An 18418-nucleotide genomic window follows, 5' to 3' on the forward strand; every position below is an offset into this window, starting at 1 on the left:
CCACAGGGACCGGCCATCACTCTCTCGTCATGCACGCCCCGCCCACCACCCTGCCACGCTCGTCCCTCCGGCTCTGCCCTCACCTTCCACAAGCCCCGCCCACCACTGGTGCTCTCGTCCTCACTTTCTCGGCGCTCGGTGGTGACATTGAGCTCGCCCGCGCCACCGCCGGCCTTGGGGCACTGTGCTGGTCGGCGGAGTAGGCGGCCATGGGGAGCCTCCGCGGCCTGCGCCTGGTGGCTGGTGAGATGCGGGCGGCGCTGAGGGTGGGCGGGAAGCCAACGTGGCCGCTTTGGGTGAAGGAAGCCTGCAGCCCCGTTAGGCCTGGTATTTGCTTTGTTCTGTTACGCATTCCCCTCAGGTAGGTCGGGATCCTGCTTACAGGGTAGTAATAGTGGGAGAGCGCAGGGGCTGAGCGCGCAATTGGTAACCAGACATGCGGACTGGACAGGAGTGACCCTCGCATCAGGCTCTGCATCCACCCAGCTGCCTCCAATTTAATGAGCCCTTGTTACGATCAGTTTCGCGACCCCCCAGGCCCTATGAGTCAGTTCTTAATGCACCTGCCGTTCCTAGAACTGGTGCTTCAGCTTTCCATGAGTCTTAGTGTCCTCCTCACTCTCACCCCCAACCATCTCTAGAGTTTATCCCTCAGAGAAAATTTCTAGTCTGGGTTTTCCTACCCATTTGGTATCTGATTTGGCGAGAGATTTAAGGTCTCCCAGAATAGTAGTATTTGGTTTCCTAAAGTGGGGGGAGGATACATTTCTTTTAAATGATTCTACAATAAAGTGCTTTGAATTTCTTAGAGAAAAGTGTTACCTAAACGCAGGACATGCGTTTTGTTTTCCTTGTAGACATTCGTATAATGACTTTTTGGGAGTCAGAACTTAATTAGCCTTCTTGGGAACCAACAGAGCCTTTGCTTACTAGGGGCTTAGAAGTCAAGAGTATTTGCCTTTTGTCTGTTTTCTAACACCAGGGCAAATCATTCTTTTGGTCTTGTTCATGACCTTTGATAATGTGTAATGATTGATTCCTTAGTACCAAAAAAGTTGTTTAATTCACATTTTAAAGAGAGAATCGCCTTAAACTTAGTGATTGAGATAATGTAAATGAACATTGTAAATGTAAATGAAAGAACGTAGAAAAAGTTATCCTTTGCATGGCTTATATTGCATTTCAGTGGCGAATAGGCAGGAAAACTTGTTTCAGACTGAATATTATTTATTTCCTTTAAGACAAATACCCTTTCCACTAGAGAAGATTGATTTCATTGACTTGTTCAGTTTTGATGAACTAATTTGCTTAAAGTCTTTCGTATACATCCAGTTAACCTTTTTAGTAAGGTAAGCAAAAGAATCTCTGCTCTCTAAAAAATGTCTTGTAAAAGGGACTTTGACTATGGAACCAAGACTGAATGTTTTTAATTAGTTCATGTTCTTGCTTTGAGAATATTAATACATTTATGCACTATAAGGATTCCAAAATCTCTTGCAAACTTTTAAGAACTTTACTATTGGGCACTCAGTCAAAACAAAATTCCTTGAGCAATTTAAGGACAATTTGTTTTGCTCCAGATAGATCCTCTAAGGATGTTATATGAGCAATTCTGTCCAAAGGATCTCTGAATGTCTGATATTTTGTGAGCAACTCCAAGCAATCTGCTCTTTCACTCACTTTTGCCCATTTTATATCTAAATACTTTCACCTACATTGTTTTATGTGATTGATTATTCATAGTAGCCCTCATAGGTAACTCTTATCATCCCCTCCCTATTTTACAAATGAATAAACAAAGGTTTGAGGGTTAGATGACTTGTCCCAGTTCACTTCACCATAAAATGTTAGAGTCAGGAGATGAGTCAGTGCCCTCAAATTTGCTTTGTTCGAGCTGCTTGTTCAGATATGTAGGTACATGTATTTCTCATGGCTGACAGGGTCTATTTCGTGTGAAATGGAAGAGTCATGAAATGCAGATTTACTTGTGAAACTGAAGCAGTCATTCATATGCAAATAGTTTTCAAGTAAGAAGAGTGATTTAACTGGCAGCCTTACTAAAGGAAAGGTAGATCAGATAGAAACATAATCTAGGCATACCTCACTTATCCAGAATATTGTTTGGAAGGAGATACTTTAGGTGAATGAAATTTCAAAAAGCCAGCGCTTAATCCTTTAAATGATGGACCCTTATTTTTAATCATTTCTGTTGTAAATCTATACTTCCTTAACAAACAAAAAGAATATAGACTTTTATGATCTTTGTTTTGTTTATTGTTTTGTCGTTGTAGCTGTAGAAATAGGTCAGTGTTGTTAACTTTTGGTTCTTGGACCTCTTACAGATAAGAGGGCCTATGAACCTTGGAAATTATATTCGAATTTTTATGGTTGTATGCCTGTCTGGGGAAGAGAGGATCCGTAGCTGGCATCCATTTGTTGTTGTTCAGTCACTCAGTTGTATCCGACTCTTTGGGACCCCATTGACTGCAGTACACCAAGCTTCCTGTCTTTCACTATCTCCTGGAGTTTGCCCAGACTCATGTCCATTGAGTTGATAATGCCATCCAACCAACTCTTCATGTCTCCCCCTTCTGCTCTCAATCTTTCCCTGTAGCAAGGTCTTTTCCAACGAGTTGGCTCTTGGCATCAGGTGACCAAAGTATTGGAGCTTCAGCTTCAGCATCAGTGCTTTCAGTGAATATTGAGGGTTGATTTCCTTTAGGATTGACTGGTTTGATCCCCTTGCAGTCCAAGGGACTCTCAAGAGTCTCTCTAGCACCATAGTTTGAAAGCATTGGTTCTTTGGCACTCAGCCTTCTTCACGGTCCAGCGCTCACATCTATATACGACTACTGGAAAAACCATAGCTTTGACTATAGGGACCTTTGTTGGCAAAGTGATGTCTCTGCTTTTTAATATGCTGTCTAGCTTCTCTTCCAGGGAGCAAGCATCTTTTAATTTCATGGCTGCTGTCATGTCCCCAGTGATTTTGGAGCCCAAGAAAATTAAGTCTGTCACTGTTTCCATTTCTTACCTATTTGCCATAAAGTGATGGGACTGGATACCATGAAATTACTTAGTTTTTTGAATGTTGAGTCTTAAGCCACCTTTTTCACACTCTTCTTTTACCCTCAAGAAACTCTTGAGGTCCTCTTCACTTTCTGCCATTAGGGTGGTGTCATCTGCATATCTGAGGCTATTGATATTTCTCCCAGCAGTCTTGACTCCAGCTTGAGCTTCATCCAGTCTGGGATTTAACATGATGTACCCTGCATATAAATTAAATAAGCAGGGTGACCGTATCAGCCTTGAGGTACTCCTTTCCCAATTTGGAACCAGTCCATTGTTGCATGTCCAGTTCTAACTGTTGCTTCTTGACCTGCATACAGATTTCTCCAGAGGCAGGTCAGGTGGTGTGGTAGTCCCATCTTTTTAAGAATTTTCCACGGTTTGTTGTGATCCACACAGTCAAAGGCTTTAGTGTAGTCAGTGAAGCAGAAGTAGATATTTTCTGGAATTCCCTTCCTTTTTCTATGATTCAGTGGATGTTGGCAATTTGATCTCTGGTTCTCTGCCTTTTCTAAATCCCTCTTTGCATATGGAAGTTCTTGGCTCACATACTGTTGGAGTCTAGCTTGAAGGATTTTGAGCATGACCTTGCTAGCATGTGATTTGAGTGCAGTTGTGCGGTAGTTTGAGCATTCTTTGGCATTGCCCTTCTTTGGGATTGGAAAGAAAACCGACCTTTTCCAGTCCTGTGGCCACTGCTGGGTTTCCCAAATTTGCTGGCATATTGAGTGCAGCACTTTCACAGAATCATCTTTTAGGATTTGAAATATCCTGAAATGAAAAACCTAAAAGCTGGAATTCCATCACCTCCACTGGCTCTGTTCATAGTGATGCTGCCTAAGGTCCACTTGACTTCACACTCCAGGATGTCTGGATCTAGGTGAGTGATCACACCATCGTGATTATCCAGGTCATTAAGACCTTTCTTGTACAATTCTTCTGTGTATTCTTGCCACCTGTTTTTAATATCACCTGCTGCTGTTAGGTCCATGACTTCCCTGGTGGCTCAGACGGTTAAGCGTCTGTCTACAACGTGGGAGACCTGGGTTCCATCCCTGGGTTGGAAAGTTCCCTGGAGAAGGAAATGGCAACCCACTCCAGTACTCTTGCCTAGAATATCCCATGGACGGAGGAGCCTGGTGTCCATGGGGTCACAAAGAGTCAGATGTGACTGAGCGACTTCACTTTCTTTCTGTTAGGTCCATACTGTTTCTGTCCTTTATTGAGTCCATCGTTGCATGAAATGTTCCCTTAGTATCTCTGATTTTCTTAAAGAAATCATTAGTCTTTCCCATTCTATTGTTTTCCTCTATTTCTTTGTATTGTTCCCTAAGGCTCTCTTATCTCTCCTTGCTATTCTTCAGAACTCTGCGTTCAGATAGGTATATCTTTGGTTTTCTCCTTTGCCTTTTGCTTCTCTTTTCTCAGCTATTTGTAAGGCCTCAGACAACCATTTTGCCTTGTTGTATTTCTTTTTCTTGGGGGTGATTTTGGTCACTGCCTCCTGTACAATGTTACGAACTTCATCCATAGTTCTTCAGGCACTGTGTCTTGTCAGAGCTAATCCCTTGAATCTGTCACTTTCACTGTATAATCACTGGCATCCATTACTTAGAGCAATCTGTGCTAAGGTAAAAAGCACTTTTATGAAGATTTGTAAATAGGTGGCTAGTGACCCATGCTACTGTGGGTACCATGAGGGTAAAGTGGGTCTGTTTTTACTCTGTCTTCACCACTTACCAGTGTCCAGCTCATAGTAGATAGGCAATAGATATTTTTTGGAATAATTTTTTAATATTGTATTATTTTTTAAAGGTAATTGTTTTTACTTTCTATATAATAATTATTAGTCCAAAGGAATGAAATGGTCTTATAAGAATGTTTATTCACACCTTCAAAAAGTATTTGCTGCCCTAAACTCGTTTGACTTAATAGGAGATTTTAAAATGAATTTATTATTTTTATTATGCCAATGAAGTGGGCCATGGACAGCCTCCTTGTTGGTTTAACTCATGCCAAAGCATAAGAAATAACTTAGAAGTCATGTACCCTAATTTTACCGATGAGGCCAAAGAAGGAAATTGACTTGGTAAGGGTCACACAAGTATAAAGCTGGGAATATGTCCTAGCTCCTATTCTGATTTTATTTCTGCTACAGTAAGTCCCCTGCATATAAATGAGATCCGTCCCAAGTCCAGTTTACCTGTAAGCCCAACAAAGCTAGCCTAGGTACCCATCTAACACAATTGGCTATATAATACTGTTGCAATAGGTTTATAATAGTTTCACACAATATATGAAAAATAAACACAAAAAAACATTTTTACTACTACAGGACAGTACCTTGAAAAGTACAGTGGTACAGTACAACAGCTGGCATATAGGGCCATGTTTGCATCTTTGAAAGTTCACAACTTGAAGATTCTTACGTTGGAGACTTACTGTACATTCTGCTCCTTCATGGTACTTTTTGTTTGTTCTTGCTAATGAGCCCTAAATGAGTACATGCCCATTTTTACCATTTTATGCCTCTAGTCTTTGGCTTTGCTTATCACTTCCTCCAGGTCTTGCCAACAGGTTTTTATCAAGCAAACACTATGTGCCCTATTCCCTGTGAAAGCTCTAGAATGAGTGGACTGCCATTCTTCCTAGGGCTAGAGTTTATTGCAATAAACAGATGTATATAATATATCTGGAGAGCTTATACAAGATAGTAGATATTAAATGCTAGGTTGCAGAACAGATTTTAAATGCTGCTTTGGTGTCCTGATCGGGTTCCTTTTGGCTTTACACATATCTCTTTCTAGTTTCACAGTTAGCCTTGTTACATTGGTACCTAGACATCTGCCATGGTGAGGGTTTTTGGCAAAAGCTACAAATCAGGGCTTTTCCCCACCAGCCCCCTCCCAAGCATTCAGAGAAAGGAAAAGTAGTGTAGGTTAGGGTTGTCTACTGAAGGCTCCATTGAAACAAAAGAGATGGAAGAGTGACATGAGCAAAGGTGGGCATAGTAAAGAGTATGGAAAGGGTGTTGGAGGAGAAACGGCGGTAGGGAGAAAGGGTTATCTTGGATTGCAGGAGGCAATAGGAGATAAACTATGGCCTTTGAGAATTTTAACCAGATGAATTTGGACAAAAAGGAAACCTTCAAGCAAAAGTCATTAAAAAACATTTTTGGAAAATTAACATGGTAGCTGCTACCTGTGAAGATATTACTGTAATCCATGGGTGAAGTAATGATGGAAATGATCAAAAAGGAATTTATCTAGAAAATGTTTTGAAGAAACTATTCATATGACTTTGAGACATAAAGTAATGTAAGGAAGGGCATAGAGACTAAAGTTTTTTAGTCTGGAGGACTGAGGGAGTATTGATTGCCCCATTGTCAGAAATAAGAGAGTTGGGAAGGAATTTGGCATTTGGGAAATTGGGAATTTGGCAGAGAGGATGGTGCACTATTGAGTAGGAGATGGCACTGAGTTAGAGGTGAGGATGGAACCTCTCAATTAAAGACCTGAAGACAAAGGAAGAGTAGAGTTAGAGAAATATATGAGCGCCAAGAGTTTCGAGCTGATTATTAAAACAGAATGGAGGAGCCCTCCATAAGTAGTGTGAAAGAGAGGCAAAGACTGAACCTTGGAGGCCTGACATAGTGTAAACAATAGGAAGTAGCAGAGGATATTAAAGAAAGTAGATCACAGAGATGAGAGATGAAGGGGGGAACATGGCAGTGTAATGCACAGGAGAACTGAGTCCTTGTAGAAGGATGAGATCAAAGCTGGGAAGAGGAGAGTCTAATAATAAGCTAGTGATAAGATTCGAAAAGACATATTCGTATGACTAGAAAGAGATCACTAATTTACAGCAACTTTTGTAAATGAGTAGGGGAAGGAACATTGTAGTTAATGTGTGTTGATGGGGTCCGGGTAGTAAATACATGCCACTTATTCAGTCACTTGAACTAGGAAGTGACTAGGAAAGGAAGGAAATGGTATTTTATTTATTGGAGCCGTTGAGAACAAGTGAATGTTTTGTTCAAGACAGTGGACCCTCAGTGCCACTGTAGTATAATGTGTCAGGAATTCTCATCAGCTACCAGCAGATGTGTAAATGGATTCAGCCTTTCTGGAAAGCACTTTGTTACATATATTAAGAATCTTAAGGGTGGACCTAGAGATTATCATACTAGGTGAAGTAAGTCAGAGAAAGACAAATATGGTATCACTCATGTGGAATCTAATTTTTTAAAAAAGTACAAATGTTATTTCCAAAACAGAAGCAGGCTTATAGGTATCAACAATACACTTAGGGTTATGAAAAGGAAATGTTGGAGGGAGGGATAAATTAGGAGTTTTGGAATGAATACACACACCCTACTGTATTTAAGATAGGTAACCAACAAGGACCTACTATATACTACAGGGAACTCTACTCAATATTCTGTGATAACCTATATGGGAAAAGGGTCTAAAAAAAAATACACACACACATGTATACATAGAACTGAATCACTTTGCTGTACACCTGGAACTAATACAACATTGTAAATCAACTATACTCCAATAAAATTAAAATATTAAAAAAAAATCTTAAAAGGGTTCATGTCCTTTAACCATTGTATCCTTTAGCCCTCCACTACCAGGATTCTATATAAGAAAATAACCAGAAATGCCATTAAAGGTTATGTAGAAAACTATTGATGCTTTTGAACTGTGGTGTTGGAAAAGACTTGTGAGAGTCCCTTGGACTTCAAGGAGATCCACCCAGTTCATCCTAAAGGAAATCAGTCGTGGGTGTTCATTGGAAGGACTGATGTTGAAGCTGAAACTCCAATATTTTGGCCACCTGATGCGAAGAGCTGACTCATTTGAAAAGACCCTGATGTTGGGAAAGATTGAAGGCAGGAGGAGAAGGGGACGACAGGGGACGACAGAGAATGAGATGGTTGGATGGCATCACCGACCCAATGGACATGAGTTTGGGTAAACTCCAGAAGTTAGTGATGGACAGGGAGGCCTGGCGTGCTGTGGTTCATGGGGTCGCAAAGAGTCGGACACGACTGAGTGTCTGAACTGAGCTGAATTCATTGGAATATTATTTGTAATAGTGAAAAATGGGAAATAAATCCAGCTATAGAGAATGATTAAATTCAGTTTATATCCATTGGATGTTATGCAGTATCAGAAGTATTTTTTAATTAATGTCTTGGTAAAGTGTTTGTGGGAGAAGGCAATGGCACCCCACTCCAGTACTCTTGCCTGGAAAATCCCATGGACAGAGGAGCCTGGTGGGCTGCAGTCCATGGGGTCACTAAGAGTTGGACACGACTGAGTGACTTCACTTTCACTTTTCACTTTCATGCATTGGAGAAGGAAATGGCGACCCACTCCAGTGTTCTTGCCTGGAGAATCCCAGGGATGGGGGAGCCTGGTGGGCTGCCGTCTATGGGGTCGCACAGAGTCGGACACGACTGAAGTGACTTAGCAGCAGCAGCAGCAGCAAAGTGTTTGTGACATAAGCAAGATATGGAATTATCTGGTAATGGAAAATGTATATATTGTGTATAAGTATAAAAAGACGTCTGGGAAAAAATACACCAAGTTGTTACCCCCAGATTGTGTGATTATGGATGCTTTTGTTTTTCTTCATGTGTATTTTCAGTTTCCCAAATTTTCTGTTATGAGCAAGCATTACTTTTGTAATATAACGGATTCTTTTGATTTAAGAGTGGGGAGACAGTATTTGGCAAGAAAAAGGCAATGGAAAAGAAAGATCTAGAGGTTATGAGAATTTTGGTACAGTATCTCTCAGCAAGAAGGATCACAGATGGAACCATTCAGAATGAAGGAAGAATTGTGTGGATGGATGAAACAGACACAGAGGTAGGGAATCTGTTCTGTCCACAAAATCTATTTAGGTCTACAGCTGAGGTAGAGAGAATTTCAAATAACCACTGTTGGGAGTGGGCTGGGATGTTGATGGGAGGATAAATGATTACCAAGGAGTAGCCTCGTATCACCAATATTTGGCCACCCGCCAGATACATGGATACTTTTCTTTGCATAGAGTCCCCGCCCACTCTCCCCTCCAACCCGCCCCCCCCCCAACACCGCCCCCCCCAACACCCCCATCCTCCCCACCCCCACCCCCTGCCGTCTCCTCAGCTTAAAAACTGGCCAGGTTCCAAAGGTTTATTTACAAATCTATTTTTTGAACTTTTAAGATTTTTTTCCATGAAAGTAACGTTTCAAATGGTAATTACAGTTCTATCCAGCCCACAAAACTTATGATGTCATTGTGTCTTGCCCATTTTTTCCTTACTGGTATTTTTCACATCTGTTGGTTTCTTTCCATTGATACTTATTAAATATCCTCTTTCCTTTACACAACGCACTTGAACTTGTGACACCACTTAAGAGGAGGTTTCCACATTTATGTCTTCCCACTTCTGCTCCCTTTGCCCTACTTCTCCCACACTCCTAGCCAGTCCTGCATTCTGCACTCAGATTTATCTGCCAGAGTCACATGGTTAGTTTTAGTTTCCTACTCAAAACTGCTTTGCCTATTCCCCAAAATCTTTCTGGGGTTTGTCAGACAAAAGGACTGTCACTGTGGAGGAGCATGGACAAGCACAGAGTGCTGAACCAGAGTGCATTAGGCCAGTATCATCACTTAAGTTCTCAGCACTAGAAGATCAGCATGTCAGCAGCAAGGCTTGTGAGCATTGGTTGCCTGGCAGCCAGATCCAAAATTCTATGTCATATACAAGAATAGGGCAAGTCAGTGTTTGAAGCCAGAAGAAATCCATCATTTTTCAGAATAGTTGCCGACATGAGATATCAAGCTGTTAAGGTCTGCTCACTGAAAAAGCTCAGAGCATGTTAATGTTTCAATCTTTTTCATTTGTTTTGTTGTGGTCAGCTTTTCGGGCAGCCCAGCTTTGCTTCCAATGTAGAAAGCAAATCAGTGGTTCTCTATTCTAAATGAGCTCTGGGTGGGAATAAGAGTTCCAATTTCTCTGTGTGATATAATTACATTACCTTATTCTTCTTTATAGTAGGTCTACTGAGCAGCTACAAACATTTGACATATGACTTTATCATAATATAAAATGTAGCACTGACAAGATAGTTTACATGTAGGAACTTTGCCATGCACAGGATAAACATACATTTAACTTTTTCCACTTGAGACTTAAAATTGACTCTGATTCACAAAACAAACTTTCAGAGTTCCTTCCTCAGACTTGCCATTTCCTATCACAGCAAACATTTCAGGACAAGCAGTATCCCATTTCAGTTCAAGGATTAAATAGGCATTTGTGGGCTAGCCTGAGAACCGGATAAGTATTTAGATTAAAAAAATCTTTCCATGGGACATGAAAAAGGAACATTGTTTCCTCGTAAATAATTTGAGAATGAGAATGTTTTTGATTTCCACAATGAAATTTTAATAACATCCATTTTATGAGTCTTTATTTTTTTATTATTTTTTTGATATTTGGTTGATTTACAATGTGTTAGTTTCAAACATACAGCAAAGTGATTCAGTTGTACATATACATATATGTTATTTTTCAGATTCTTTTCTTTTATAGTTTATTACAAGATATCGAACATAGTTCCCTGTGCTATACAGAAGGTCCTTGCTTTTTATCTATTTTATTTATAATAATGTGTATCTGTTAATCCCCAAATCCTAATTTATCCCTCTTTCCCCTTTGGTAACCATAAGTTTGTTTTCTGTGTCTGTGAGTCTGTTTCTGTTTTATAAATATATTCATTTGTATCATTTTTAAGATTCCACATAGAAGTGATGTCATATGATTATTTGTCTTTCTCTGTCTTATTATTCACTTAGTATAATAATCTCTAGTTTGATCCACGTTATTGAAAGTGGCTTTATATCATTGAAAAGAGAGATTTTGAACACAGCTAGAGACATAAGTATTTAACTCTGCAGGTGTACTTTGGTCATTCTTTGTTCAGAAGGGACTCTAGCTAGTTGTGCTGAAGAGCAGCAATTCTCAAACATGGCAGTGCATTAGAATCACTTAGAAAATCTTTCTAACGATACTAATACCAGAGTCCTGTTCACAGATACTGGGATTTAATTGATCTGGGATGGCCCTGTTGGTTGGTTTTTTGTTTGTTTATTTTTCTGTGTTGATTCCAGTATACAGAGTTTGAAATCCATCTTTCTCAAATTTTAGTGTGCATAAACATCACTTGAAGGGCTTGTGAAAACATTTTTCTAGTCCTCACCCCAGGAGATTCTAATTTTGGGTTGGTGTCTGACAAGTATTTCCAAGAAACTCCCAGCTGAGGCTGAATAGCACTATTACAGACTTTAGAGTATGTGGTATTGGTTTCTATGTATCCAGCACAAAATATGTATGCATCAAAATATTGAATGAATGTGGCTATTTGCTTCTTGAAATAGAATGTTCATATGAATGACTTGGATATCTCATTAAAAATACAGATTCAAATTCTGTAGGCCTGGGGTGGGAGCTGAAAGTCTGCACTTGTAACAAGCTCACAAGAGATGGCAACAACATTTGAAAATAGCAAAGTATGACAAGATATATATCATCAAGTGTCATTTTCTCATCTCAGTTCCACCAAGGTACCCTAGGCAGATGACCTTCATCTGCACATCTTTAGTCTACCCTGAATTGGGCACATTTCCTATTATACCCCATTTCTTTCCTTTTCTGTCCTATTTCCAAAAGCATACTGGAGTGCAAATGAGTGAGACTGACATTTTTATAGAGATTACATCAAATCTCTAATTTTTAAAATACTTAATATTTAGTAAATATACATTTTCCCATGGTTTGTATAAAGTAAAAGTGATAAGATATAATTAAGCCCATGTTTAAAAATATTTTTATTTATAATAATTTTATTTACAGAAAAGTCACAAAGATAGTACAGAGTTCTGTGTATTGCTTACCCAATTACCTCTAATTTTATCATTTTACATAACCCACAGTACATTTGTCATTACTAAGAAATTAACATTGGTACTTTGCTATCCACTGAAGGAGAGGCTTCCTTCAGTTCTCACCGATTATTCTACTGATGTCCATTTTCTGTTCCAGGATCCAATCCGGGATACCACATTGCATTTAGTTGTCATGTCTCCATAGATATAGTCTGTGATGGTTCTGATCTGTGATGGTTTCACATTCTTTGATTTTCATGGTCTGGCCAGTTTTGAGGAATACTTGTCAGATATCTCTCAGTTTGGTTTTGTTTGATGCTTTCTCATGATAAGACTAGGATTATGGGTTTTGGGGAAGAATAAATAGCACAGAGGTCAAGTACCCTTCTCATCACATCATACTAGACATGTGATTTATTAATATCCACAATTTATTATTGGACACATTTTTTTTTATGGATGGACTCATATATTTTATACCTTCTATAATCCATTACTGTGTTATTTACTTTGTTGCTCAAATTATTCCAGGTTAGCTTTTCACTTTTCACTTTCATGCATTGGAGAAGGAAGTGGCAACCCACTCCAGTGTTCTTGCCTGGAGAATCCCAGGGACGGGGGAACCTGGTGGGCTGCCATCTATTGGGTCTCACAGAGTCGGACACGACTGAAGTGACTTAGCAGCAGCAGCAGCAGGCTTTATCAGATGAACTTCCATGTCCCTTTACAGGCCCCCATCATATTGTTTTCTGAACACTACTTTCTGACATTCCAGGATATTCCAGACTCATCTTGTATTTTCTCTGCCCCAACATAGAATCAGCCAGTTTTCTCCAGGGAGCCTGGGTTCCTTTTATTGGATGATGGTATTTAGACACCAGGATTTAGTCTGTGAGTATGCTTGTTGCTACTTAAGTGTCATTGATTCCAGGCCTTAGTGGGTAGAGCTAGGAAATGCATGTGTGTGTACTAAACCATGTGTACACACATATTTATGTCTCTGTCTCTCTTGTATCTGTTATCTATATATACGTACACATGTATATATACGTGTGTGTATATATATATATATATATATATATATATATATATATATATATATATATAAAACTAAGGGTTCTCATACTGAGTTTTCTGACTAATCCAGCACCACGTTCTTCTAGCCTTCCACCCTTGCTTTTGGAACTTCTTTCATTAACAGTGAGAAACCTGGCTCTCATTATCTACCATTTAGTTGCTTAGTTGTTCAATTCTGGTATATACTTATAGTTTCAGAATTTCTGCCAGTACTCCTGGAAGAAACAAATTTGCCAACTAGTGTACATTTCTCTTTGCCTTTAGTCTAATAGTTTCCGGTCAAAACAATGTTTTCCAGAATTACTTAGGTCAGCTCCATTTTTTTCCCACCTTGAAGTTTATATGGTTAGGTCATGCATTTTTAATAGAATTGGATACATTTGTCAGAGTGTGCATTCCATCCTGGGAATCACCCAGTCTCTTGGTTGATATTTTTAAATGTGCGTATATTAAAGCTGTTTGTGATGTACAGTTTTAGGGGTTTTGACAATAAAATGCTTAACATTTTATTTTTAAGCAGATCATTGGCAAACTTCATACCTAGCAACATACTTGCAAGAGACCTGGCAGCTGATCTTCACACAGGTTCCAACGTGTGTGAAAGTTGCTCAGTTGTCTGCAGTTGACTCTGCAATTCCATGGGCTATACTGTCTATGGAATTCTCCAGGCCAGAATCCTGGAGTGGGTAGCCAATTCCCTTCTCCAGGGGATCTTCCCAATCCAGGGATCAAGCCCAGGTCTCCCGCACTGCAGGCGGATTCTTTACCAGCTGAGCCACCAGGGAAGCCCTCACACAGGTTAAGAAACACTAAATTAGATAATCTTATAAAAGCCTCTTTCTCCACCAGCATTCATTGAACCTTCATTTATTATTGCTGGTTCTCAGAGATTGGTCATATTCCAGGTAACATCATTGACTGTTTTCTCTGGGAGAGTCCTGAATGATTCTGAGAGGGAAGAAAAAAGCATTCCCACTGCTCTGCACTGTCCATCATGGAGTTGAAAAGAATGGAAAGGAAAGGACAGCAGGATAGAAGTCAGTACTTGAATCAGATTCATTGAGACTGACCCACTAAAGCCTCCAGGTAGCAGTAATAACTCTAAGGCACTGATTTACAAATTGTGAGCCCCCAGACCAACAGGATTGGCATCACCTGGGATATTGTTGGAAATGCAAATTCTCAGGCTCCACATACACTTACTGAATCAGAAACTCTGGAAACGGGGTCCAGTAGAATGTGTTACAAGTCCTCTGGGTGATTGTCTTGCATACTAAAGCTTAAGGACAGCTACTCTTAAGATTAGCAAGCCATTTGCCAGTCAGAGCCTTCCAGGCACAGTGAGGCTTGACTTCCTGCTGAGGCCCTGGGGACACAGATTCGGTCAGCCAGGGACAGGCTGCTAGTGAAGCCAGAGGGTTAAAGGCTGTTTTTCTTTTGGGTTTTTTGTTTGTTTTTAATTGTGATCCACCAGAGGATGGAAAATTTTTGGCTTGGATATCTGGGGCAATAAATTCTTATCTCTTTGAGATAGAAGAGTAATCTTAATAATTATAGCAAAACTTTTATGCTTCAATTTTATTGTAGTTGCAGAATAAGTACCAAAATCACATCAAGACTTCATATATCTTTATAAGTGATGCTGGGTTTTTAAATTATTTTTTCCAATAGTCTGTTTTTTCTAATATGTATAATATTATGTTTACTTATGCTTTAATACTATTTATACCTTAGGGAGAGAAAAATTACTGGCATCCAGTGTGAAGTTGTAGTAAAAAAAGGTTGGGAGATATTTTCTGATCTAGGTAAACCTCTCATGCCTTTAAGTCCCTATTCTTCCATCCCAGGTGTGTCTGTAACCTCAAGTCCTGCTCTCTTTTCATTATTCCTCTGTTCTGGCCATGCTGGCCGCCTCGTTGTACCCCTGGAACCACTTTAGGGCCTTTGCACTTACTGTTGTTTCTGTTTGGAGTATCCTTCCACTAGATACCTGCATGCTAGCTCCCTGACTTCCTTCATGGCATTCTCATAGAGAACTTCTCTTACTGCCCTATCTCAAATCTCTCACACACACACACACCACATTTTAAGCACACAAGCATTTTGTTTCCCCTTTGTTTACTTTTTCTCTCTGGCATTCACTATCTAACTATATATATATATATATATATATATATATATATATTTTTTTTTTTTTTTTTCCCCCTTCCTCCAGTAGAATATAAGCTCATCTGGCATAAATTTTTATCTGTTTTTTATATTTCCTAGAACAATACCTGACAAGTACTATTTTTTGAATGAATAACTATCTCCAAACGTGCATTGTGTGACTGACACTAAGTCGGTGTACATGCTAACATTTTTGCTTTAACTTGAACTGACTTTATTTTTGGGGGCTCCAAAATCACTGCAGATGGTGATTGCAGCCATGAAAGTAAAAGATGCTTACTCCTTAGAAGGAAAATTGTAACCAACCTAGACAGCATGTTAAAAAGCAGAGACATTACTTTGTCAGCAAAGATCTGTCTAGTCAAGGCTATGGTTTTTCCAGTAGTCATATGGAAGTGAGAGTTGGACTGTAAAGAAAGCCGAGCACAGAAGAATTGATGCTTTTGAACTGTGGTGTTGGAAAAGAGTCTTAAGAGTCCCTTGGACTGCAAGGAGATCCAACCAGTCCATCCTAAAGGAGATCAGTCCTGGGTGTTCATTGGAAGGACTGGTGTTGAAGCTGAAACTCCAGTACTTTGGCCACCTGATGTGAAGAGCTGACTCATTTGAAAAGACCCTGAAACTGGGAAAAATTGAGGGTGGGAGGAGAAGGGGACGACGAAGGATGAGATGGTTGGATGGCATCACCGACTTGATGGACGTGAGTTTGAATGAACTCGAGGAGTTGGTGATGGACAGGGAGGCCTGATGTGCTGTGGTTCATGGGGTCGCAAAGAGTCGGCCACGACTGAGCAACTGAACTGAAGTGAACTGAGCTAAGAGGCAACTTGTCTTTTATTGTTCTAAACTGTCTCTGTTCTGTTTTTTAAACTTCCTCTGTTCTAATTAAGAGGGATGGGAAAGGATGGTACCTAAGGAAATAATTATTGGTTCTTTTTCTGTTTCGTCTTTAGACAGTAGAGCTCACTGTCAGTTAACCTGGTTCTTTTCTGTCTCAGTACCTGCCAGAGGGGGATAGGACAGGATGGTGTGGGAAGGGTCACATTAAACTAGTGGTCCTCTGGGGAAGATGAAAAAGTCCTGAAGATTGATGGTGGTGGTATGTGCATGCTCAGTCATGTCCAACTCTCTGCAACCCCCATGGATTGCACCCTGCCAGGCTCTTCTGCCCATGGGATTTCCCAGGCAAGAATACTGGGGTTGGTTGCCATTTCCTCTTCCAGTGGATCTTCCTGACCCAGGGATCAAATCCCTGTCTCCTGCACTGGAGGGCAAATTCTTTACCACTGAGCCACCTGGGAAGCCCCGGATGGTGATCATGGTGGCAAAACAATATGAATGTCCTTTATGCTGTAGCACTGTGCCCCTAAAAGTGGTTACAGTGGTAAGTCTTGTGTTACATGTTTTTACCATGGTTTTAAAAAACTTAAGGGACTAGATCTGATAGACAGAGTGCCTGATGAACTATGGAATGAGGTTTGTGACATTATACAGGAGACAGGGATCAAGACCATCCCCATGGAAAAGAAATGCAAAAAAGCAAAATGGCTGTCTGGGGAGGCCTTACAAATAGCTGTGAAAAGAAGATAAGTGAAAAGCAAAAGGGAAAAGGAACAATATAAGCATCTGAATGCAGAGTTCCAAAGAATAGCAAGGAGAGATAAGAAAGCCTTCCTCAGCTATTAATGCAAAAAAATAGAGGAAAACAACAGAATGGGAAAGACTAGAGATCTCTTCAAGAAAATTAGAGATACCAGGGGAACATTTCATGCAAAGATGGGCTCGATAAAGGACAGAAATGGTATGGACCTAACAGAAGCAGAAGATAATTAAGAAGAGGTGGCAAGAATACACAGAAGAACTGTACAAAACAGAGCTTCACGACCCAGATAATCATGATGGTGTGATCACTCACCTAGAGCCAGACATCCTGGAATGTGAAGTCCAGTGGGCCTTAGGAAGCATCACTAGGAACAAAGCTAGTGGAGGTGATGGAATTCCAGTTGAGCTATTTCAAACCCTGAAAGATGATCCTGTGAAAGTGCTGCACTCAATATGCAAATTTGGAAAACTCAGCAGTGGCCACAGAACTGGAAAAGGTCAGTTTTCATTCCAATCCCAAAGAAAGGCAATGCCAAAGAATGCTCAAACTACCACACAATTGCACTCATCTCACATGCTAGTAAAGTAATGCTCAAAATTCTCCAAGCCAGGCTTCAGTAATATATGAACCGCGAACTTCCAGATGTTCAAGCTGGTTTTAGAAAAGGCAGAGGAACCAGAGATCAAATTGCCACCATCTGCTGGATCATGGAAAAAGCAAGAGAATTACGGAAAAACACGTCTTTCTGCTTTATTGACTATGCCAAAGCCTTTGACTGTGTGGATCACAATAAGCTGTGGAAAATTCTGAAAGTGATGGGAATACCAGACCACCTGACCTGCCTCTTGAGAAACCTGTATGCAGGTCAGGAAGCAACAGTTAGAACTGGACATGGAACAACAGACTGGTTCCAAAGAGGAAAAGGAGTACATCAGGGCTGTATATTGTCACCCTGCTTATTTAACTTCTATGCAGAGTACATCATGAGAAATGCTGGGCTGGAAGAAGCACAAGCTGGAATCAAGATTGCTGGGAGAAATATCAATAACCTCAGATATGCAGATGATACCACCCTTATGGCAGAAAGTGAAGAACTAAAGAGCCTCTTGATGAAAGTGAAAGAGGAGAGTGAAAAAATTGACCTAAAGCTCAACATTCAGCAAACGAAGATCATAGCATCTGGTCCCATCACTTCATGGGAAATAGATGGGGAAACAGTGGAAACAGTGTCAGACTTTATTTTGGGGGGCTCCAAAATCACTGCAGATGGTGATTGCAGCCATGAAATTAAAAGACGCTTACTCCTTGGAAGGAAAGTTATGACCAACCTAGACAGCATATTGAAAAGCAGAGTTGTTACTTTGCCAACAAAAGTCCTTCTAGTCAAGGCTATGGTTTTTCCAGTGGTACGGACGTGAGAGTTGAACTATGAAGAAGGCTGAGTGTGGAAGAATTGATACTTTTGAACTGTGGTGTTGGAGAAGACTCTTGAGAGTCCCTTGGACTGCAAGGAGATCCAGTCAGTCCATCCTAAAGGAGACCAGTCCTAGG

At 40.3% G+C, this 18418-nt stretch overlaps 1 protein-coding gene across 1 annotated transcript in view; it reads left to right on the plus strand.

Moving 5' to 3' along the window:
- Position 1: 1 nt before the first annotated feature.
- The window catches only part of FAM162A (family with sequence similarity 162 member A), a 40227-nt gene continuing 21810 nt past the window's right edge, over positions 2-18418 (plus strand). The window contains exon 1 of the mRNA XM_069555895.1: positions 2-243. Coding sequence (XP_069411996.1) covers positions 210-243 — 34 coding nt within the window. The 5' untranslated portion in view covers positions 2-209. The remainder of the gene's footprint in view (positions 244-18418) is intronic.

This window comes from Ovis canadensis, chromosome 1 (genome assembly GCF_042477335.2).
Source record: "Ovis canadensis isolate MfBH-ARS-UI-01 breed Bighorn chromosome 1, ARS-UI_OviCan_v2, whole genome shotgun sequence".
In the NCBI taxonomy this organism is placed as follows: domain Eukaryota; kingdom Metazoa; phylum Chordata; class Mammalia; order Artiodactyla; family Bovidae; genus Ovis; species Ovis canadensis.